Genomic DNA, 24,262 nt, shown 5'->3' on the forward strand with positions numbered 1-24,262 from the left:
TGTACAGAACTTAGTATACACAATGCGCATTTGTGTGGCTAGAGGGATGAACTTTTTGTTGAGGCGATTCTTCCACATTTTAAATGAGTTAGCATCGGCTACTTCATATCCTAGATATTTAATAGTAGTTACATGTGGAATTTGCATGTTGTCAATAGTCCACTCCCTCTCTGGGTTAGTCCTCGTGTGATTCTGAAATATAAAGACCCTAGATTTTAGAACATTGCTTTGCAAGTTGTGGTTGTAGATTAAAAAAGATTGAGCTTCATATGTAGTCCAAATGGAGTGCGGTCGAAGATTAAAATATCATCCACAAAGGCGAGCCAGTGGAGTTTTAAGTGCCCTAACCTTGCGGGATAGCTAATCTCCTTTGCCCAAATCTCATCGATATCAAAGAGGTAGAGGTTAAACGGGGTTGCCGCCAAATTGCAACCCTGCTTAAGCCCAACCCCCGTGGGTACCGGCTCAGTCATTGCACCTGAGCAGTTTATCCTTATCAAATACGCAGTCCGATGGTGAACTTTTGCAATAAGGGTAATTAGATAATATGGAAATCCCTAGCATTCTAACTTAGCCCACAACTTTGCACGCACAACACATTCGAAAGCTGCAGTGGGGTCCACTGATGCCATGTATAAGGGGCCAGTACTGATAAATTTTGATTTGGCAAGAAGGTGGGCCAAGATAGTTTTGTTTAGAGTAGTGCCCATTTGCAAACGTGACAGCGTCTGATTTAGTCTGATATGAGCCTGCCGATCTTGTAATAGTAAGTTTGAAAATACTTTTGCAGCTGCATCAATCAGAACTATGGGCCGAAAGTTGTTCTCTCCCTTTTTATGAATTGAGACCACTATAGAATTCACCCAAGAGGCTGGTATAATAGCAGTTTCTATGATGTTGTCAAATTGCACTTTCAAAATCTCTGCCCACAAGAAAGAATTCCTTTTGATGACACACGGTGGAATGTCATCTGGGCTGGGTGCCTAAGATTTATTCAAAGCCCCGATGGATATTTCAATTTCATCAATGGACCACCCCTTGAAGTTAACTGGTCTCATACTTAGACGCAAGCAATTTATTGTGGAATCTTTGAGGTAGTTCAAATTTGCACTTGAAGAATTGCATTCATACCTCAGATGTAATGTGGGATGTTTGTTTGTGGATACCAGTTGGGGAGACCGACCTAAGCAAGGCCCAGGTGGAGGATGTATCATTGCGACATAGATTTAGTATCATTGTCGGATTAGTTACATTGTGTAAATAACGTCTTTGTTACATTTATTTATATATGTATTGCAAATAACTTTTTTTCTTTTAATGTATTCTGATTCACAAAGAGCCTCTGCTTTTAATTTTCTTAATTCAGCTTTTTTAAAAAAAAATAGTTTTAGCCACTTTTATAATTCTACTGTATGGGTGGTTATGATTTAGTTTTTTTACTATTTTGGACTTTTATAAGCTTCTCCAATGCCATACGACTTATAGATACAAGTATAATTGACCTATGTAGCAGCGTCCTATTGACAACTCCAGCTTTATTATCAGCCTTCAGGTATGTCTCAAGCGTAGAATTAATCTGATCGCATAAATAGACACTCCAACGTAGAGAGATACCAGGTCGATCTCCTTCCCGTACATTTTGTGTGGGATCTTTTCTTTCCAAGCTTCTACGGTCAGGCTCAACATTAGATGATCGCTAGGACCTGGATCAATAGTTATAGTCTCACTGCATTGAGCCCGCAAATTAGGGGATACAGCATAGTAATCAATGCAGGAGAGCTTAGAGCCTCTTTTCCAGGTAACCTGAGGTGATTCTGCCTCGATGTTAATTAACACAATCTCCCAGTTTCCCAAAAATTCTATCCAGAGATCCCCTCACAAAGTAGGCCTCAGCATCTTGTCAGTGCCCTCAAGGCACCGTTGGCCATTCCCTGCTTTTGTGCAAACAGCATTCAAATCACCACCTATATGAATTTTACATTGCGACCACAATACTGTTACCTCGTCAAAAAATGTTACGCAATTCTCAAACATTGACGCTAACGTATTTTGGATTGGGTTGTGATAGATGGATCTAATTAGATACTTATCCATACCAAAATCCCTAAAAGCAACCACGACCGGCAGTATAGCCTGTAACTTACATATTTTCAGAATACTAAACTGCATGTTCGTGTTAAGCAGTATTGCCAAACCACCATGGGGTCTGCCAAATGACCCACACAGGGCCTCCACGTGGAATGCAATAAAACCTTTCACTTGAAACAAATGTCCACACATAGTTTCCTGACACAGAATAATGTCAATGGATTCATGAGGACAAAAGCTATCAGCCCATGTAAGCAAATTATTATAACCACATTAATTCCATGAAACAATCCTTAGCAAAGCTGGCAGCTGGGGAAGCAGGTGTAAGTGGATCTAGGTCACCTGGCCTAAGCCCCGCCCATCTGGTGCCTTCCTGGTTGCCACTCTTTTTCACCACTTAGCAAGCCCCGCCCATCTGGTGCCTTCCTGCTTGCCGCTCTTTTCCCTACTTAAGGAGCCCTCCAGCCTCTTTTCCTTTGCAGCTTGGGAGCAGTGTAAGTGGATCTAGGTCACCTGGCCTAAGCACCACCCACCTTTTTAGCCCTGCCTCTTCCTTCCTGCTCTTAACTCTTAGATCAAGGGCGTCTCTTGCCCAGGCGTCCAAAGTGAAGGGCAGTCAAAGAAAAGGGCAATTCCTGTTTGGACCTGTTCGGACCAGGAGGATCCAGGGTCCGACCCCCTGCTAAGAGAGCAGGTAAGCGTGCACCAACATGTGTTTACACCCTCTGTCCCCACGGGCCATCCCCACCATCTCTGGTCCCCCTGTGTTGTTCCCTTGTGCCCCCCTCTTCCTTCACACAGGAGTCTGTCCTGATACATTCGGGTTTCACCATCACCGTCTTGTGGCCAATGCTGGATTTCACTTTTATGGACTTCATCGAGTCACAGTGCGTCACCCTTTGTGAACTCTCATGCTGAACTTCCTTTGCATCTTGTACTCATGGTGGCCCTGAATCATGCTGTTCCCATCTTCATTTTGTATCCTGGCTTGCAACATTATGTGTTACTACTAACTTCTGCAATTGTATTCGCTCTCCTCTCTTGCTACTCCACTCTTTTTGGCTGCTTACTCTCTGTTCTGTTCTCTCCTCCCCTCTCCTCTCCTCTCCCTTTTCGAATCTCCTCCCCTCCTCCCCTTACTTTCTTCTATGCACTTACTCTATCAGAATTGTCCCTGGACCTAGTATGATAGCAACCTCGTCTGTCGCTCCCCCATCCCCTTACTATTCCCACCTCCTCCCTCCAGCACTATCTGAAATGTTGTCAGGCCTAGTACGATAGTCGCTTGTTTTGTTCCTCCCCTCCCTTTCTGCACCCCTCTCCCTCACCTTTTGTTTCTCTCTGGCTCTACCAGAAATGTCGTCAGGCCTAGTACGGTAGTCGCCTGTCTGTTTCCATTTCCTTACCACTCTCTCCCTCCCTTCCTTATCTATGTCTTAGCTCTTGCACTATCTGAAATGTCGTCAAGCCAAGTACGATAGTTAATTTCACATCCTTACTGTTCATGGCCTGTAAGAATGTCATTGTACTTTCCCTTGTTCCCTCCCTTGCCTTGAAGCGCTTTGAAACACATTGTGTATAGGCACTATATAAATAAACTATCATATCATACTATGTGGAGATGCACTTCACCGGGTTTGCAGGATTGCCCATCAACGCGGTAAGCCACGACCAGTCTTTGCTTTTAGTCAAAAGGGCAGCTAGTTGAGCAATCACAGCTGGTTATTCGTTAAAAGCAATAGCTTCCTCAATGGACTCAAAGGAGTATGGAGTGAGACCAATCAGTTTGAGTTCTCTTCTATGGAACCACACAAGCTCAGCAATAGTCAAGGATTGGAGTTGAAACACCATCCGATGATTATTTATTGGTGGAAGAGTAATCCATTCAATATCGCTCGAGTTAAGGGTTCTCAAGGCCGGTATTTTCTGAAAGGCTTGCAGCATAAAGGATCGATTCATTCTCTTGTCTCCATTCATTTCTGTATTGCTAAACCACCCCATGATAATTGAAGCATTTAACCTGGAGGGATGAATATTTTCAGATGAAACTGACTTAATCTAATATTCCTAAAATATATAAAAGCACAAGCACGTACCCCCAGAGCTCCACTGAGGAAATTCCCTGGAGTAGATCAGGATGCATTTTCTGTTGACACTGGATGCAAACAGGTCCACTTGAGGGATCCCCCAAAGGGCAAAGCTCTCTAAAAGGACTTCCTGAGCCAACTCCCACTTGTGAAGACTGTGCTCTGCCTGCTCAGAGCACAGTCTCCAACTTGTGAGAGACTGTGCTCTGCCTGCTCAGAGCATCCGCTGCCATGTTCTCTTCTCTGGCTAGGTGAACGACTCCTTTTTGCAGTGCCCAAAAGCAGAGCTGCATCTCCTCTCTGCACACTGGCAGAGACCCTACACCTCCTCTCATGTTGAGGTAATGCATGGCCATGCTGTCTAGTCAAATGGTCGACACACAAAGGGTCGACAGTCAAAAGGTCGACACAATTTGGTCGACAGGTCAAATGATCGCATTTTTTTTTTAGTTATGTATTTTTTTTTTTAGGTTTTAATTTAGGGAAAAAAGTGGTTTTTAGCAAAAAAAGGGGGGACCCCCAAAAAAAAAAAAGTGAAAAAAAAAAAAAATTCGATCATTTGACCTGTCGACCTTTTGGTGTCAACCATTTAACCTGTCGACCCTTTCGATTCGATCATTTGACCTACAACCCATGGCCAACATGTTGTCAGTCATTATAAGAACACTCTTTCCCTATAGAGATGACAGAAAGGCCATCAGCGCTAAAAGGTTGATGTGTAGTCTGGACTCCAATGGAGACCAACGACTGCTGATTGTCAGATCGTTGACATGCACTCCCCAACCCTTGAGGGAGACATCAATCTCTACCATTTTATCCAGCCATGGTTGCCTTAAAGCTCTCCTCGCAGGCCCACAACAGGAGATCCTGCACGACCCTGCTCGGGACCTGAAGGAGGACCGTCATCCTGCCGGAGAACAGACCACTGAGATCTGAGGGCCCATTGCAGAGACCTCATTCTTAGACTGGCTTCTGGCACCAGAAAATGCAGGATGCCAGAAGACCAAGCAACCTCAGAAATCAAAAGCCAGTAGACATTGGGCACTCTGAAATTTGCTTGCCATCTGCAAAATGTGCTGAGCCCTTACCTCGGGTGGCAAGGCTTTCACCAAGGAAGAGCAGAAGAGTCCAGGACCACTCCAATGAATTAAAGGTTCTTGGAAGGTGTCATGTTGGACTTCTTGAAATTGAGGGAGAAGCCCAGTCTGTGGAGGGAGTGGCAGGTGCTGCCAAGATGTTCAAGAATCTGTCCGGGAGAAGGGGCTTTGATCGGGCAGTCACCCAGATAATGTTAGATGTGAACCCCACCCCTTCATGGATTCGCTACCACCACCGCCATAAAAATGGTGAAGACGCTCAGGGCAGAGGTCAGCCGGACGGGCGGGACTCAAAACTGATGGTGAGAACTGCCAGAGGCGAAACCTAGGTACTTCCTGTGCATGCGATGTATGGGCACATGGAAGTAAGCATCCTGGAGATCCAATGACACCATCCAATCCTGGAGCTGAAGTGCTTGAAGGATTTGCCAAAGAGTAACAATCTTGAACTTGTCCTTCCTGAGGAACTTGTTCAAGCATCTCAAGTCCAAGATGGATCACAGTCCCCTGTCCTTTTTGGGGATCAGAAAATAAGGCGAGTACCAGCCTTGATTCCTCACCTACAGGTACCAATTCAATTGCATCTTTCTCTAAGAGTGTTAAAATATCCTGTAAGAGGAGCGGATCTGGATCCTTCAAGGACTGGCCTCTTGGGGGAACAATCTGGTGGCCTTTTTAGAAAATGAAGGCAGTAGCCATGAGCAACTGTTTGCATTATCTAGGCATCGGAAGTAATACTTTGCCATGCTTGCAGATGACGTGACAAACTTCCCCCTACCACAGTCCTGTGGATTAGGGTCTCCAAGTGAGACACCAGGAGGCTGTCTCCTCTGTCCTCCTTGAAAGAACTGTCCTCTCGATTTTCCCGCAGATGAGTAAACCCGAAAGGACCGACCCGTCCAATCCTGAGGAGTCGACCAGTTCTGCTGAGGCAGACGAATTGCAGCACTCAAAGACTAAGCAGCAGTCTTTGAAGACGGCAGTTTTTCTAACCGTTTTTCTAACCTCCCTTGGGCCTTAGAACCGAAAAGCTGAGAACCCTCAAAGGGTATAGTCAAAAGTCTAGCTTGAACATCAGTTGAGAAACTGGATTTCAGCAGCCATGGCAACCATCTTGTCACAGTGCCCACCGCCATGGCACGACTGAAAAAAACTGCAGTGTCTAATTCAGACTGCAAGGACTGGCACATGGCATGTTTGCTATCCTGCTCGATATTCAGAAAACATTCTATTTCCTCACCCTTGAGGATGTGCTCAGCAGCCATCATAACTGCTTTCAATTCCATGCTCCCTGCCGACAACACTCTCTTCCCCAGGGTATCAGATCTTTTTCCATCCCTGCCCTGTGGAATCATGGGATATACAGCTCCATTGGAAGTTTAAGTAGCCGCTTGAACTACCAAACTCTCGGGACTTGGGTGTTCAGAAAGAAACTCTGGATCTATAGAGGAAGGTCTATACCAATAGGTTTATTGACTGCTAGAGTTAGAATCCAGCTTCTTCCAGTTGTTCACAACTCTATTTCTTATTGCTGTGTGCAAAGGAAGAATGGGATATTTTGCAAGACTCTTGTCAAGGATGTCCGTTAAGTCATCCCGCTCAAATTCCACAGCAACTCTACCCCAGCCAAAGTACTCAACCTTTGACATGACTGACCTGTATGAAGCATCAGCATGCCCAGACCGCTCTGACAAACCAAACTCCACCTCTGGAGAAGTGTCCAGGACACTTACATCCTTAGGGGTGTCCACCAGGTCTCATCTGCGATTCCTCAGAGATTAACTCTTCCTGCAAATTAGGGGTGCCAGAGTCCAGCCCAAACACAGGGCTTTGCTTCTCCTCCACATCTTCATAGATGGAGCTCATGGAATTTTAAACTATTATTTTTGTCAGAGGTTTATAAGCGCTCGATGAGGACGTCGATAGTTTCGAAGGGCTCGACGCAATACCTTCAATGGCGCAGAAGGAGGTGGTATTGGCTCCGATGTCACTAGAGGTGGTGAGCCCTTCCACCACCCGAGAAACATTTGAGCTGTTTCTGTTCGGGCTCTTAGGTGCACCAACAGAGGATTTCAACAATGCCCTGTCGGCCTCCCGAGGTGCGATGGGGTCGGAAGCCTTTTGTGATTCAACAGGAGGGGCAGATGACGCCGCCTTCGTGAATACCTCCAACATTTTCAGACGGAATTCCTCCAACTCGGCTTTTGAAGTTGTTATATTCAGGATACGTACCCGCCTCTTATCAGGCGAGGATTCCGAAGACGCCGATCGTGATTGATGGTGTCTCTTTTTGGATTTCCTCGAGTACGACTATGAAGAGTGCCCAGACCTTGACTTAGAGCACTTTACATGATCACCATGCTTCTTGGCTCTGTGAGATGAAACCTCTCTCGAACTCTTGTCCTCCGAAGATCTCATCTTCAAGGGTCTGACAGAACAAGATTGGGGCAAAGGCCTACCAAGGGCGAGTTTACCCTTCCTCTCCTTTAATGCCTTAACCATCATCGACTGACACTAGCCACAGGTGTTGACCTTTTGGCTTGATCCCAAGCACCAGAGACATATCCGGTGCAGGTATGTGATGGACATCTTAGATACGCAATCCGAACATCTCTTAAACCCAGTAGACATTGTGGAGTAACTCGATACGCCATAGAAAATCACTGAGGCGGGTGAACCATTTTGAAGTTAGCTGTGTGGACAAACAGAACAGAGGAAACCGGCGTGGGGCGTGCCATTTATACTAACACCAACATCACGATCGAGAGCGGATGGAAGCCACTGAAGGACACGAGGTCCACGGTGCCCTCTGCTGCGGTTTGTTTTCCAACGCTGCAAGCAAGATATCAGAGTATATCAAACATGAGGAATAAGTGGGAGGACACAATCCATAAGAAAGTGTATTTTGGAGTTGTGTAGTCAATTTGCCTAATTGTGTCCCAACAACTATCATAAGATGCCTGTTGGGCCTGCCATCCCTTTTAGAAATTGCAAATTGTAAATATCTAGCCTTATATAAGAAGATCCATGATCCTCCTGAATTTTCACTAGTGGGAATTATTACTGGGGTATTCATACTCATCCCAGTAAAAAGCAAATATTGGAGAAGAGCAAGAAATATAATTGGAACAGTGCTGTTTGTTATAACTAAGAAAAGGATTAGACAGTGATTAAAGAGAGGGTCTCACGTTTGTCAAATCGGAGAGGAGTAAAAGAGCCCCATGAGAGAAGAGAAAACAAAAACAAGAATACGAGAAACCCAAACAAGACAGAAGGAAAAGTCCAATATCTGAACTTTGCAGCTTGATAAGAGTGACAATGAACTATCTACGGATACTCTAACTGAACTTGCTGAGGAACCAGCTGACAGGTGAAAGGAGTCATTCGCCTGTGCCTTAGTTGTTTTGATAGTGGTAGGGTAAGGTTAGATTAGTCTTTGGACAGTGGATCGACCTTTCTTTTGGACTCTCAGGTGACAGACGAGTACCCTAGTTAGTTTGGTTAGGTAGGGAAACACTGTAGTTTTGGGAAAGTCAGGCCCTTCTATTTTTTCTTTGAATAAAGAATACGTCCAAAATGGAAGTTCAGAGTCTGTGTCCTCTTTCCGACCCGCCACATTGTCGAGGATCATCTATTCGCCCATCATAAGCACAGATCTCTCAAGAGAATCTACTCTCTCCTCTTCCTTTTCCTCCGATAAGTGGTTTGAAACGTCATTCTCTCCTGCCCCCACTAAATTGACAGGTACCTTTCGACTTACTGTATTTGGAGTGGCCTCACACAAATGAGTATGGGGGTGTTCTCTGTAATGAATTTGGGCAATTCATCCCCTTTTCCCAGGGGGAGCCATCCTCTTTGTGGCTAGGTCAGTGAGCCTGCAAAGCAAGACTCTGCCTAGGGGTCTGGGAAAGTGGGACCTCACTGGAAGTGAGTCTCCCCTACGGGACACAGACTCCCAGTCCCACCAGCAACTCCCTTCTAAGAACACCTGCTGCCTACATGGGTGACAACACCGAGCCGGAAGCAGAGAAGGGGACGAGAAAGAGACAGTCTTGCCTGGTGGTGTGACCACACAGCAGCCTTGGTGGGCCACTGAGACCGTGCTGCAACAAGGAAACCAAATTCCTGTTCTCCATGCAAGAAGTGTAGCAACTGCCGAGCCTGGCAGGCAAAGGTAAGCGAACGCTTCAGAGAAGGTAAAGACAGGGAGAGGGACGATCAGTTACAGCCCAGAGTTAAGCAAATCCAAAATAAAAAGGGGTTTAACTAAAGAGAGTGAGACAAGAAGATGGAGTAGTCAAACGCGTCATGGGGGCAGACAAATCAGATTGCAGGACACAGGCAAATGTCCAAGAGAGACCCTGCTGAATTAAATAAATCAGAGGGCCGGAAGGTTTTGGGTAGCCCTAGAAGAATACATACACTTTGAAAAGAGGGAACCTGGAGGGTTCAATTACTCAATCCTAAATTAAGCTGGAAAAGCCGAAAGGGTTACAGGAGTCTGAGAAACCCAATTGCTGGACACAAGCAGACGCCGAAGAGAAACCCTGATGAGTTGACGAAATGAGAGGGCCAGGAGGATTTGGGAAGCCCCAGAAAAATAAGGACTATGTTTCAACACTTGGAAAACATGCAACCTGCAGGGTTCAATTACTCAATCCTAAATCAAGAACAATTTGAAGAACAATGTCCAAGTTGGTGGAATCAGAGTAAGAGAATCATTTCTCCTTTTAAGGAATTGGAACCATTGGATTTGTGTTAAGACTTAAAACTTTCTATAATGAACCTGAAGAGAGGACTGAAAACCTTACTTTGATAAACTGGAAAAACCCACGTTAGACTCATGGCCAGTACTTGGGAGCAACCTAGATAGTTTGGGCTAGAAAAAGCATGAGTGTAAGGGCTACCACTGTGGCTAAATTTTATGTTGAGTGTTTCTAAAAGTGGTAGGGCCAGATAGAGGTCAGGTTTAGGAATGATTACTATTTTGATTTGGACAATTGAAGAGCACCCTTACTTTTTAGGCAGGGAAAATCCCCATTGCAATAGCGACAGGTAGGCATTTTCTCTTTATTTCAAATAAACACCCTTGAAAATGTTACTCTCTAGTTCTACTTCTTTTGGTTCGCCATGCCCCCTAAACTGACTTCTCTGTCCCAAATGTTCACGCTCCATAGACACACTGTGGGGCCCAGCAACCAGAGGTTTGCATCTCCAACACACACCTGCCTGCAGCAGCCTCCTGGCATCACACCTAGAATACATCACAGTGCCACAAGCTCCGCCCCCTGCCTAACTTGAATGCAAGCATATCAAGACTGAGTTGGTCAAGCAGTCTAATGATTAAACATGCCCACCATTCAGGACCATATAAATAACTTTCACCTTATTTCGTTCACCAACTGAGAAGTCTTCAAGTTCTTACTAGCCCCAAACCACAAAGCCATTTAACAACTAGATCTGCTCAATGAAGTCATGTCCCTTCATCGGAAAACTTGAATACAATGGTCAAACCTTTTCCCTTTGCCACATTCTCTGAGAATGCCTCCCTCACTTGTCTGTGCCAGTCTTCACATTTTCCTTCACAATCTGTCATCCACACAGCATCATGTCTCGTCATAGCATCCAAAAAACAGATCAATGCAACCCATCAATGGGCAGTCTGTACTAGCTGCCTCTCACTGCCCATATCCTCAATAAGACTGCCTGCATCATCTACAACGTCCACACATCCACAATTTTGACCTGTTCAATAATCGCTCACGAGACTCATACTGTACATAGACAAGTCATGATCAGAATGGACATTCCCTGTTGCAAGAGAGACAAGCATGATTTCTCCATGAACATATTCTCTGCTTTGCCATGTTCATCTTGCTCTCTCCCCAATGCATTTCAGTTAAGAAGGTAAGACTCTGCCTTCAGCCATCACTGTCACAGTAGTTCATCTTTAACAATAACAGCTTGGCATGGTAGGATCCCAAACAACTGTCATTTCCATCCTCAGGGTAATGGTGCCAAACTCAGCAAGTGCTACCACTGCCACCTCACTCAAACTCTTAACAAATAGATGTTGAAATATCTCTAACTTCTGCGGTTTGCTCAAGCCTGCACCACACTAATAGGTGATCTGCTACTTCCTGGGGCCATGTTAGTGACTCACAAATTCTCAGAAAAATGCACAAAAACATGTTTTTACTTATGGAAGACAATGTGATTTGAAATTGAGAAGGGTGAATCAGGCTTAGATGAAGATGGCATTGCGGACATTACAGTTCTTTACCAAATAACAGATGCATGATTTAGGAGAAAACTCTTCCTGTAGATCCACATCATTCTCTTCAAGTAAAACAGCAGGTCTTAGTTAATGGTTAGAATACCTGCGAAAAAGCTTTCCTCCAGATAACATCATCATCATCTTTGTCCAGAATTGCATCCAGGACTAGGGTTAGGCTGCCCACTTTAAAACATTCAGCGAGATCCGAATACTTTTGTTTCCCAGGGGTCAGATCTGATGACAGAGCCTCAAAATTGAAGATCGAGACAATGAGAAGCTGGTTGACATCAAAGGTCCCAGATGTCTAAATGATGCAACTGTTGACAAAGTAGTGTAAGCCAAGGGTCTTAAACTGCCTTTGACACGTTTCTTTCTCCTTTTTTTACCTACTTATTAAAGAAGAGGCTGATGATGCTCTCTGAGCTCATTTAGCACCAAAAGAGAGTCTAGTCCCCCGATTGAGGTTTTACAAAAGTCCTGTAGTTTTTGATTTGAGTATCTAGTTTGACAAATCAGCCACAAATTAATAAAAAAGTGGACATCATGGTCAGGAGAAAACAGCACATGCAGTCCCTGAAAAACATTTTTGGACCACATTGAAGAAGTAATAGTTAACTTAATAGTAGTTATGGTACACATTTTGACTGAAGCCTTCAAAAGCTGGCAAGGAGTGTGTACATGACCAAACAAGGAAGCTAGCAGCACTCGCTAAGAAAAATACCAATTAACAAAAAGCACTACTCTAGAAGACGTACAGAAACCTTTATGATGGAAAACCTCAGTAAAAACATGAAATCAACCATAAGTAACTATATTCAAGTAAAGATTGCTGAGCAATTCCTCAGTTGATGTACATAAAAATATGCTGTAGAGCTTAGCCACTAATTGTCTGGGATAGAAAAGGACAGAAATGAAAGGCGAGAATGCAAATGCTATTATGTGGTTTTAACAGCTTGGCTACGATTTGAATCTATTGAAGGTTCTGATGCTGGGGAATAGTTGCTTGTTTGAAAGGTGTGTTTCTTAATACTTTCTTGCCTGTCATAAAACGTCCAATGTTCTAAGTTTTAGAAAGACCAACGAAACATTTATATGGAACCCAATTATAACTGTGCATTTTCATATTCTGTTGAATCATGTTTGGACTACGGGAGCATCAACTTACATGTACAGTACAATCTTATATAACAAAAGAAAAAAGACATCTTGTAAAGTAACTGAATATTTTATTTTAAAAATAGTCTAGTTACAATCGCCAATTTTTCTCAGTTTACAACTGTAGATAAAATAAAAAAGCACCAGAAACATTATATTACAACAAACGTTGAAGAGACATTTAAAAAGAAATGTAGCTCTTCATATCTCCTTTGCTGCGCAAAAATCAAATGAGCACACTGTAACTCGAGAAAATCACAGACCAATGCTCACGCCTAAAAAATATCTTCCCAACTATTGAAGTGCACTGTTTTTTTTTTATGCCGACTATGTTTGCGCCCACCATTATTTACAGGGTGTACAGAATTCTACCTACAATGCGGTTAATACTAAATTCAGGTGAGGATTGATGACTGCCAAGAGATCGCAGGCTTATAACTGAAGTTATAATACTTTAAAAGTATTTAAACATACTTTTTTGAGATACAATAATTAACAGATAACACTGCATCCAACACAGTTAACCTGGACCAAAGGTGTGATGCGTGAAAAAATATCAGTAAACCTATATAGAATGCATCTTGTGCAAAAAGTTATATTTGCTTCATTAACTTTTTCTGACGAACCTTTCCACACACCACAGTTAAGTAAACCCCTTCCTTAGAGGGCAAGCAATAGAGGAAGACCAATATAATATACTGATAGGATATTAGAAGTCAACACACTACTTTTTATATCAGTATATGCAAGCCGATCAAAAGCTGCATTCAAACATCTAAAAGGCCCAACTCAGAATAGGGTCCGAGTCATGGAAGAAGACTTTTGAGGAAATGAAACACCATTTCTTCATTCTTGCCACAAAGCTGCAAGTGTAAATGGGTATTCACTTTTTAGACATATGATTTAAATGCAGATTAATGGGGCAGAAGATGTTGGCTGAATTTATCTTTGAAATAAGAGTATTATATATAAATTGTGGGGAACAACCACATATTTAAGCATACTTGAATGTAACTTGTAAACGTGGAAGACTTCGGATTCCTCCTATTCAAAAAGGAATTCGCCAAAAAACAGTATGTGCTTCTGCAACTGCAGGAGAACGCTGAAAGGAAAAATAATCACTTTTGAATAACATGATAGAAAAAAAGCGGAGTGATAAATCTTTTCAAATTGCACTGTTATTTAAAACGTTGTTTTGTGGAGTCAACATTCCCTTGCAGGTGCTGCCATTACTTAAATGCCTAATTCTGAGCTGGGGGAGGCCCCTCTGGGATCAAAGAAATGAAGAAGGCAGTGATAAACGTCCACGCTGAAGTTAGAAGTCCAGGCTGTTGCTCAGGCCGAGTTTCCTCTGCTGCATCTTCTCCACCCTCATCATCAAGTCCATCGTCCATTAGGCGTTCCTGTAACATAAAAATAGGGGGTCTGAGAATTATGTCACTGGTAAACAAGAACATTAAACAAGTGCATAAAACAATAGTTTTGGCTGATTGATAAGCATTATAAAGGCATTGCCACCTGTCACTTTGTGGGCACAACAGATAAGAGACATTGGCAACCAGCTCAATATGCGTTTCTCTGAGAAGAAAGGGTTGGATTACTTCCTATAAGGTATATGGCACCTTAAACACAAGAGTGAGGGTCTATGTCTAACAGTGGCAAGATGGAGGATTAACAACATCAACATCAAGTGCAGCGCTCTAGACCAAGAGCACTTAATTCCCCAGCCCATATCCAATGATTCACAAATGCCCATGGTGCCACGACCTGAGGGCTTCTTTTCATTTCACTCACAGTCTCCAAGTATTTAAAGTGCGACAGTATACTGTACTTTCTTGACAGTGACTATTGCTCCTGTCACAGATGTGGCTCTCTGATCCTTGATCACCCTCCTAGGCTTTGCTGATTAACATATAGCACATGCCCGGCCTTAAAGTATACATAAAACTATTACCAGTAGGAATTTCTTTCCACCACAGCCCATACTTGGGTACTTCCAGTATGAGGTTGTCAGCCAGAAGCCAACGCTCGCCATACCGGGCTTGATGTGCAGTTCTACAGGTCCTACCAGGTTTAAACCCAGCAGGCGACAGCACACTTTGTCAAGCTGTGGTGGCCACACTGCCCCCATCAGGGTAAGGGCTAGTCAAGACCCCATTAATGGCTTCTAGCCTTTAGCAGGGTTTGGGCTTATGCGTCTAGAAGGCTACTTGAACCAAGCTTTCCTTGATGTCTAATCTCTCTCATGGACTGGGCTAGCTGGGTTAGCCACCTAATCTTTTTTTTCCTCGTGCCCCTCTCTCTGTTAACACACAGACTCTCTGGAACACTGGCCTAACTCTGTCACTAAGAGCCTGCATTTGCCTCCTTTTATACCATTTTATTGGATTCAAGTACCACAGTAATGTCAGAGAAAGGCTGGGCCCTTTCCCTCTTAACTATGTGTCACTGGATTGGCTAACAATTCATGACTCCACCACCATCCATGTGTTTCTACTCTCATGACTCATGTGTTGCCCATCTCCCAAGTGCCTGTGTTCTCGAATGGTGTGATTTACTGTGACTCTGCAAGTTCAAATATGTAAGCCGCCATCTTAGAATCAGACAAGACCGTAATGGCAGCTCTACGCTCAGGCTTCCTGTGCTGCTGGCGACTTTCTCCTACTAAAATCTCTACAATTTCTAGCACATGCAACACCCTAATTTTCCAGTGTTCAGAAGCACCCAAATGGAACGCCTTCTTGCAGTCCTTCCCGGAACTTCCCTATCTTTGAGATGCACCATGTGGAATTCTCCAACTCAACAAGAAGGCTTGAGGACTGCGATTAAAGAATTGTATATTGAATGCATGCACAGTGTCACTTGCAAACTTGTCATTTCACTGGTGTGTGCTTTATATTTCTGCCCCATGATATTACTCGACCTAAGAGGCTCTACTGTGGGGGGCCTTAATTAGCTCCTATATAATATATCAGTATTTTGTCTATAAAGACAGGAATTCCCTGAAGGGGTGGCTGCAGAATTATTTGCTGGTTATGAGTGGGAAAGCTGTAATGACTCCAGGGGTCACATCTCTGAGTGAATGGTTTCACCTTACCCGCAGAGTATCCCTGTCCTCTCCTACATGTTACTCAATCACACATCAGAAAGTCAGATACCCAACCAACCACAAGCTATTGCCATTACAAACCCAGGAAGTACCATCATTTGTTAAATATTGGCATGATGTGCTGTGGTACTCGCATCACATGCGAGTATGGACATCAAAAGTACTGGAAACTGGGGGCATGGTGGGCAAGTATACAAAATGGGCAGATAATCTGATGGCTCCGATGCCAACCCAGGCATTGGGCCTCACGAGTGCAGACTGCTGATGCATCTAATGCTACTACCGAATGCTGCAAATGTAGGGAGAGGCACTAGAGAAATACGTGTGAGACATGGAAACAGAGACAACATATAAATAAACCAGCAATGTCATTCACTCATGAGAATTGGTGAATCATCACCCACCATGGTGAAAGCAAACCCACACAGGTTATAGAGCACTATTCCTGATCCTCTTTCTTTCTTCCCGCTTTCAAAAAGATGTATTCATCTGATTATTACTCACATCCAGTGACATTGTTCAACATATTTTGGCGCAATTGATTCTACATTTAAGTATATTTAATGAAACTATAAAGTACACAAGTGTGTATCGATATAACTAGACACTCCTTATGTATATGACTACTGGGATCTGCAAACCCAACATACTGAAGGCATTCCTTGCAGCTGTCTAAGTAGTGGAGATTCAATCATAGCAGAACTAAAAGTTCTGTTTTAGGCCTATCCACCAATAACACCAAGGTAGCATCCACAAACCAAAAGGAAGATCACACTCCACCAGACAATTATGCAGAGCCTTACTCTGTCACCCACGACGTTGACCGTAATGCTAAAGGTACGTTCTCCCCTATTCCTAAACACCTATATCACAGACAGCAACTTTGTATCAAATAGTAGGCTTCAGGGATTATCGGACATCAACTACTTCTGCTGAGATTAAAAGTCTGCAGACTGATTTTAGAATGCAAGAAGGAAGGTTGAAAAGATGCAGAAAACCATATGACAGTGTAGAACAAAGTGGAGAGACTTGAACAGTTGCAATCCACAGTGAAAGAACTGAAGGCTGTAAATATGGACTTCTAAGACAAAAGCTGCCATCACAATAGTCCCCTGTTCGGCATCCTCGAGAATTTGAAAGGACTGGCTTCGGTACAGTTCATGAAGTCTTGTTAAGCATTGCTTCTTGATATCTTTCAGACCCATGCATTATACATTTAAAGAGCCCACACGGTTAGGCTCAGAAATTCAACCAAGAAAATGTAGTCCGTTTATCATATGCCTCTTACATCACCAGCCAACAAGGATGATCCTAGGACTAGCAGGGACGTCATTTGGGGGTCGCTAGGGGTTGCTGCTGCGACCCCTGGCCTGCCCTTTCACAACAACAAACTATTTCCTGCCTGGGCCCGACGGCAGAGCGCAGTGCCACTATCTCGTGGTGCGATTTTGAAGGTTCTCTATAATTGTCCTAGCCAATGGGAGCAGGGCAGAGCTCGGTCTTCATCAGCCCGCACTCTGATGTCACACGCACCATTGTATGTCGTCAGTAGAGTGGAAGCAAGGCTCGCAGAGTCGCCATTGCCCGCCGTAATAAGCAGACCACCCACAAGTACACCAAAGCTGCCTGTAAGAGCGCCCCTGCCAAGGGTGGAGTCAAGAAACCACACCACTACCGGCTGGGCACTGTGGCCCTATGGCCCTATGGGAGATCCGCAAAGCTGCTTATCCGGAAGCTGCCCTTTCAGCGCATTGCTTGGGAGATCGCGCACTCGCAAGACTTCAAGACCAACCTTTGCTTTCAGAGCTCAGCCATCATGGCCCTGCGGGAGGCCAGCGAGGCTTACATGGAGGACATCAACCTCTGCACCATCCACGCTAAGAGGGTGACCATTATGCCCAAAGATATCCAGCTGGCCCGCCGCATCCGCGGCGAGAGGGCCTGAGGAGCGCCAGCAGCAAGACTCACTAACACAAAGGCTCTTTTACGAGCCCACATATTATCACATACGGCTTTGACCCTCACCGGGCTGCTCATGGCTCAAGCTAGTGCTTCTCAAACTGAAGCCAAGCATGCCAACACAGCGCTCTCGCCAGGTGTTGAATAAGGAGCCCTGTGGCTGTCTCCCCAAGTTGTTTAGCGTCCTTTCTCTCGTGCCCAGGTAGTATTTACAGGAGGGCAGCTCTTGGCGTGCACCTGCCACTCCGTGCTCGAGAGATATAAATGGGCCTGGGCGCGGAGTCCGGTGCAGAGTCCAGTCTGCCCCAGTCTTTCCTGTTGGTTCGTGTGAGAGGAGCTGCACTACGAGTCTCAGTCCTGTTTTCATCTCCATTGACTCTCCCTTTAAAAACTTACTTGGTACGTGGAGCGCGGCGCGGAGTCCGCCTCCCATGCACCTGTCCGCATCTCCGTGCGCCCTAACTGTTCGTTTTATCTTGCGCAAATGACTCTGAACGTGGAAGGCCCCCAAACGCGCAAAATGCTCAACCCGTGGACGGCGATGAAAGCTTCAGCTTCAGCTGGACAAAAGGTAAGCAAAACTGCAAATCGAACTTTATATGCACCTCTTACCTTACCCCGCTGCACTAGCCACACTTGATCGGCCACCAGCTTCACATACAGCCCACCCATGTCACGAAACGTGGAATCAGGAATGCGAATGGGAACGGCTTCCCCGTTCCTTTGATTACGAGCCGAGTTCAACTACAGACGCGATGGTAAATCATCTTGTTAATCAAATCCATCGAGGACTATTCAAGAAACCTACACCGACGCCGACTCACGTGGACTCAGTCGTTAATGAAAGGGTTGCCACTCAATCCAGCCTCGAAGGGAACAGTGAACCCCTAAACGACACGGGACCAGATGTAACAGTTGCAAGTCCCACAAAACCTCTGCCTTCCAAAGATAAGGGTGCACCCCCTTTTGTGGTGAGCGACGACGAATTACTAAGCCTACCAAATGTTGAGGCTTTAGATCTCATTCCAAATTGTGCAGGCAAAAGAGACGCGACGCTGCAGACAGCCTCGTCGAAATTATGTGAAGCTGACTTACCTAAAAGCATGAGTCAAGACTCGTCTTTGCCAAGGACCTTGCCGAACTCTTCAATCTGCCTTCCAACGTGTCTTCCGTTAATAATGGCGGCAGAGCCATTAACATGCTGTGATCAGCCTTGATTTCAAAAGGAACATACTGCTGCAAAAACCCATGAGACTCCACTGCAATCAGTGGTGCCGACTGCAAAGATCAGGGGGGGGGGGAATTTTCTTGTCCAGACAAACGCCTGACGCTTTAGATCAAGGAAATCGCAGCAGCTATGCCTGTCAGGCACCTGAGGTAACGGGAGCACGTCCCAGAGCCTCGCCACAACACCCCCCTGACCTGCCTATGCCATCGACAGCACAAAACCTATCCGATATGGAAACGAGTTCCACCGCAAGGGCGCGCTGGCTACAACGCATAGCCAAGCTCAAGTCCAAATCTCAGTATCTCCCAAGAGATCAGGACCAGCAAGCGGCACACGCAAGTAGCCCTCAAGCTCCAAATAATCCTTCCAATGATGAAATGCAACCGCTCATCCTAACAAGAAACTTTTCTCCCATTGCCTCACAGTTCAATTTGGACTGCGCAAACACCTCATCAACTGGACAGGATACAGCATCTGACAATGCCCTGTATGCAAGCATTTCTTGCATACAGGGCATTAACTTAAATCCATAATAACGTCCTTGCGGCATCTGCTGTTGCACTTGCAAACCTTCACCAAATTGTATGAATCTCTTCACGGTCAACTAAATGACCAAGGGGCCGTGATTCAAAATCTGGCACAAAAAATAGAAGAAGAAAAATGTCAAAATGTAAAAAAATAAAATAAAAAATAAATAAAAAAAATCGACCTTTTTACAGACTTCCTTCAAACACAGATGGCGAAGGACTCTGATCTATTGATTAGATGGCAAGAGCGACTCAGCGATTTGGCCGCCAGGCATCACTGTCAAAACGACACATTCATTGAAGGCTTGCTAGATGCTGTGAAATGGATGAGGAAAAACGTCAACCATGACTCAAAGCTCCACACAGTGACATCCACCATACAAAGCAATGCAGCTGTTTCAAATGGTGGTGTTTGACCTCCAAACGTGACAAATCCTGTCTCGGATAGTGCTGTGCGACCTCTAAATGTCGAAATCCTTGCTCCATCGCTGCCACACTCTTCCCTATCAGAACCTGAACTCTTTCAGGCTGTATCAGGACCAACGAACATTGCTGATCCTTCAGGGAACGAGCCTGCCCCTTTGTTGGCTCCTTCAGCGGCACAAGAGGAAACATCTGATTCAGCTAGATGCCAATTAAACTCGTTTAAAATATTTAGTGGCCCAGCTAAAACCATAGCCACGATTAAAACACACAGGACGTGTTCAAAGCCTGATAAAAAGAAAACAAATTACAGGTGAACAAAAAGATACAATACAAAAAAGCATCCGTCAGAATGTAAAAAAATGTATAAGAATCTTGACACCAAAAAAAATGAGCCTGTTTGACCGAAAAAATGGTCAATCACCATCTGACCTTCAACAAGTACAAGCGCCATCTCAGAGAAACTGATCGACCAAATCCTCGACTAAGCAAACAGTGAAGCGCCGGCGAACGGATTCGGATACCAAAAGCTCAGCCAGCTCGGCAGAGGAAAGCTCTGTCGACCTATGCAATCTATCCATGTATTCAATCAGAAGTGATGCCGACTTCGACTCCTCTTTTGAGGTTCCAGCAACTATCCTTATTGATAAACCTGTAGAGAAGAACCTTTACCCAAAAGCTCAATTGACCAAACTACAAACTTGGGAAACATCAAAAAAGGAAAACTCCAACGCCTTGAAGGTTCAGTACTCACCTGTAAGCTCTAAGCTAAATCCGAAACAAACAATGAACCAGAGAAAAAATGGAGTACATCTCCGTTCCAGAGTACATGGCGATAAAAGCTCAAAAGCTAACATGAGGCTATGGAAACTTCGTCTACAGAACATCCAAACCGATGAAAACGAAGTAAATTTGAACAGAGCCAATGTTCTGAAATTATTTTCCTGTGTTCCACAACTTCGGACAATAACGACCGAGGACATAAAAATCGTTGAGTATGCAACAGAAAAAACCACAGACCAGATGTTGCTGCACATAACATCTTGTGCAGTAAAAAACATTCTATTACAAGCAATAGAAGACCTGCTTGTATTTGGCTTTGACATTATCCTGGAACCTGAATCCATGAGGCAAAGTGGAAACCTGGAAAGCAAGACAAACACAAAGGAACTCCAAAGTGAAGCTCCTCAGACGTCCTTACGGAAATCATTATCATACCCCCAGAGAACACTAGGAGACCTGGGAAGCAAAGCCAGAGCCGAAAGAAATGGAACCGCACCTCGATCATCGTCAATAACAATGAGCTACACGGACCAAGATAAGGCTGCTCTCCTGGAATAACCGTGGGTTCACTCATTTGTTCAATAATTTCACAGAATCCCTAAATTAAGTGTTTGCAATTTGCCTCCAAGAAACCTGGCTACGGGATGCTCCCACCAGAGATGGATATACCACCCTTTTAAACCCAGCAAAAAAAAATGTTAAAGGGCGCCCATACTCAGGCCTATTAACATTAGTGAAAATACATAATTGGTTAACTCCCCTAACATCGGCAAATCCGAATCCATTTGTACAGGGCACTGTAATTCAATTGCCGCGACAAACTCTAAAAACCACAGCCATCTACTTATAATCAATGGATATTGGAATCCGGCAATGATATCAACCACGCACTTAATAACTACAGTAACAACTCTAATTGATGATGCTTTCCTCAATTATAATGATCTATCAGTAGTTCTATGTGGCGATCTAAACTGTAGCTGGTTTCGATTCAACCATCGAACACTCGAAAATGTTCAGTTACCAGACACTGAAGTAGCAGAACGAGGACAACTTTGGTCACAAGCCCTCGCATCACGAAATTGTCAGATGGTCAACGGCAACACCAAAGGTGACCAGCCCTGTAAGCCAACCTGGAAACGACTCCATCGCAAAAACACCTTAGATTACATCTGGGTATCCCTAAATGTATTTGAAAGAGTGGAGTCTTTACAGGTAGTCTCGAAGGACTCCAGCAACCATGATATGTTGTGCCTCTCTTGGGACTGTGAAGCCCACCGACATCCTGACAAATACGAAGGTCAACTGTCAACAAATGCGGCAGGAAATCGGCTAATAACCAACGGCCCTTTAATTCAAAAACTATCTCTGTACCTATCTGACTCAAACAATGTCGAATATGCTCCGATGTTGGCTGACTTCATGCTGAAATCTGTTAACTCAATAACATATGGCTACACCCCAAAACACCTCTTCAGCAACGAAATTGCCCAGGCAAAAAAGGCTCTGAGGAAAGATCTGCGCTTGATAAAAAAAGTCCTCAAGTCATCAAGAGGACAAACAAAGAAAAGTTAAAGACCGGCGCCAGGCATACAGAAACTGGCTTAAATCGCACTCCGTGATAATTGAACAAAATAGAGCTGAAATCATGCTAAAGCTAGTTATCCCCAAAAACACGCAAGAAATATGGTCAGTTCTAAACAAGGGTAACACAAAAACAATCCCAAATATGTCAAACGAAATATCATGTTCAAAGTGGGTTGAGTACTTTACAACGACATACGAACTGCCACAACAAGAAGTACAAAACAATCCTTCAAACACAGCGAAAGCCTGGGAAATAAAACCTTCCTGCGAAGATCTTGAACTAGCAATTCAAAGGCTTAAGAACTCGCGAGCAGCTGGCCCAGATCAAATCTCCAACATTATGTTAAAAAAAAAAAACATCACTGGGCCAAATTCTTGGAGAGTCTCTTCTGTCAAATCTCAAAATCAATGAAAACACCTGACTCGTGGGCAAGGGCAATAGTGGTCCCTGTTTACAAGAAGGGCAGAAGAGACGACCCGGCCAATTATCATCCTATTGCCCTTCTGGATACCATGGGAAAAATATTTGAATCATTCCTTCAATTGCAGTTGACGGCCTGGGCAGCTAGGGCAAAGCGAACAGATGGCCAACAATCAGGCTTTACGGAACAAGTAGGTGTTGATGTAAATCTCACACTACTAACTATACTCAAATTAGATGCCCTAAAATCAAAGAACAAAGTATTTTTTGCCTTCATCGACCTAAGACAAGCGTTTGACGCAATAAATCGTGAAAAGCTCTGGTCCAAACTTCGAGAGTGGAATTGTCCGACTCAGATTCTCGAACCGCTCATAGCCTTGCATACCAACACCACAGTACAAGTAAGAGTGAACTCGCAAGGTGTCCTCACCCAACCGATTCCTACGTACAAAGGAGTAAAACAGGGGTGCCCACTAGCAGCTGAGCTTTTCAAAATATTCATATCGGACTTACCAAAGTGGCTGGAGTCTGCTCACTGTATCTCTCCAAAGATAAACGGCACTGATCAAATGCCTTGTTTATGCAGACGATATTGTGTTGATTGACCTAACCCAGATAGGTCTGCAACATCTACTGCTCAGTTTAAATGAGTACTTGAAAGCCAACAATTTGAATCTAAATACAGAGAAAACGAAGATCATGTGAATTGGAAAAAGCTCATCACGGAAAGATAAAAACTTCAGATGGGCAATCGAAAAAGTGCCAGTAAGCATCGTAAAATCCATACGATACTTGGGCATAATGGTCAATGACTCAATTTGTGAATCTGCATGGACAAATGACCTACTTGAAAGAACAAATAAACTAGGTCTACAAGGAGCAAAAATCAACAGAAATTACGGGAAATTCTCATTTGCTCCAATATTAACATTCTACCTGCAGAAGTTCATCCCCACTATAACCTTTGGTGGAGAAACAGGCTGGAATCTTGACCACCGCCTCTGGCAGAAACTCGAAGGCAAGTCCTGGAGACGTGCCCTGGGGCTCCCCAAATATATCTCAATGGTGGCATTAAGATACGAACTGACCATAAATTCGCTCTATATGACGATAATATGGAAATCCCTTTCTTCTTTGAGGAAAATGCTACTTGGATCTCAAATTCCAGCATATCAAATCTTCATCGATGGAAACGAACGCAATCGAGATTGCTGCGCATGTGAAAGTAAAAAATAACAATCATGGAAGCTGCCAACATAACCGTTGATGAGTTGCTTGATTGACCTCAGCATGCAAAAAAAAAATTAGAGACCTGGGATTGGATCTCTACCTATGACCAGCGAATATCGCTTAAATCCACCCTGCCGGTTTCTCCGAGCATGCTGAAACTCCATTCACAACCAAAGTATTTAACAACCTGTCCTTCACGCCATCATAGGAATCAATTTCTGATATTCAGAATGAATGCATTGAACACCAGAGAAATGCTATGGATGTGCCGATCTAAAGATACTAACTCTG

The 24,262-nt window shown here is 44.1% G+C and overlaps 1 protein-coding gene across 4 annotated transcripts in view; it reads right to left on the reverse strand.

Moving 5' to 3' along the window:
* Positions 1 to 12,755: 12,755 nt before the first annotated feature.
* The window catches only part of HERPUD2 (HERPUD family member 2), a 1,113,814-nt gene continuing 1,102,307 nt past the window's right edge, over positions 12,756 to 24,262 (reverse strand). For 3 of the 4 annotated variants that reach the window (XM_069613247.1, XM_069613249.1, XM_069613250.1), the window contains exon 9: positions 12,756 to 14,107. In XM_069613247.1, coding sequence (XP_069469348.1) covers positions 13,946 to 14,107 — 162 coding nt within the window. In that variant the 3' untranslated portion in view covers positions 12,756 to 13,945. The remainder of the gene's footprint in view (positions 14,108 to 24,262) is intronic. The other variant, XM_069613248.1, reaches the window with a different exon arrangement.

This window comes from Ambystoma mexicanum, chromosome 5p (assembly GCF_040938575.1).
Source record: "Ambystoma mexicanum isolate Mex_15411 chromosome 5p, UKY_AmexF1_1, whole genome shotgun sequence".
In the NCBI taxonomy this organism is placed as follows: Eukaryota; Metazoa; Chordata; class Amphibia; order Caudata; family Ambystomatidae; genus Ambystoma; species Ambystoma mexicanum.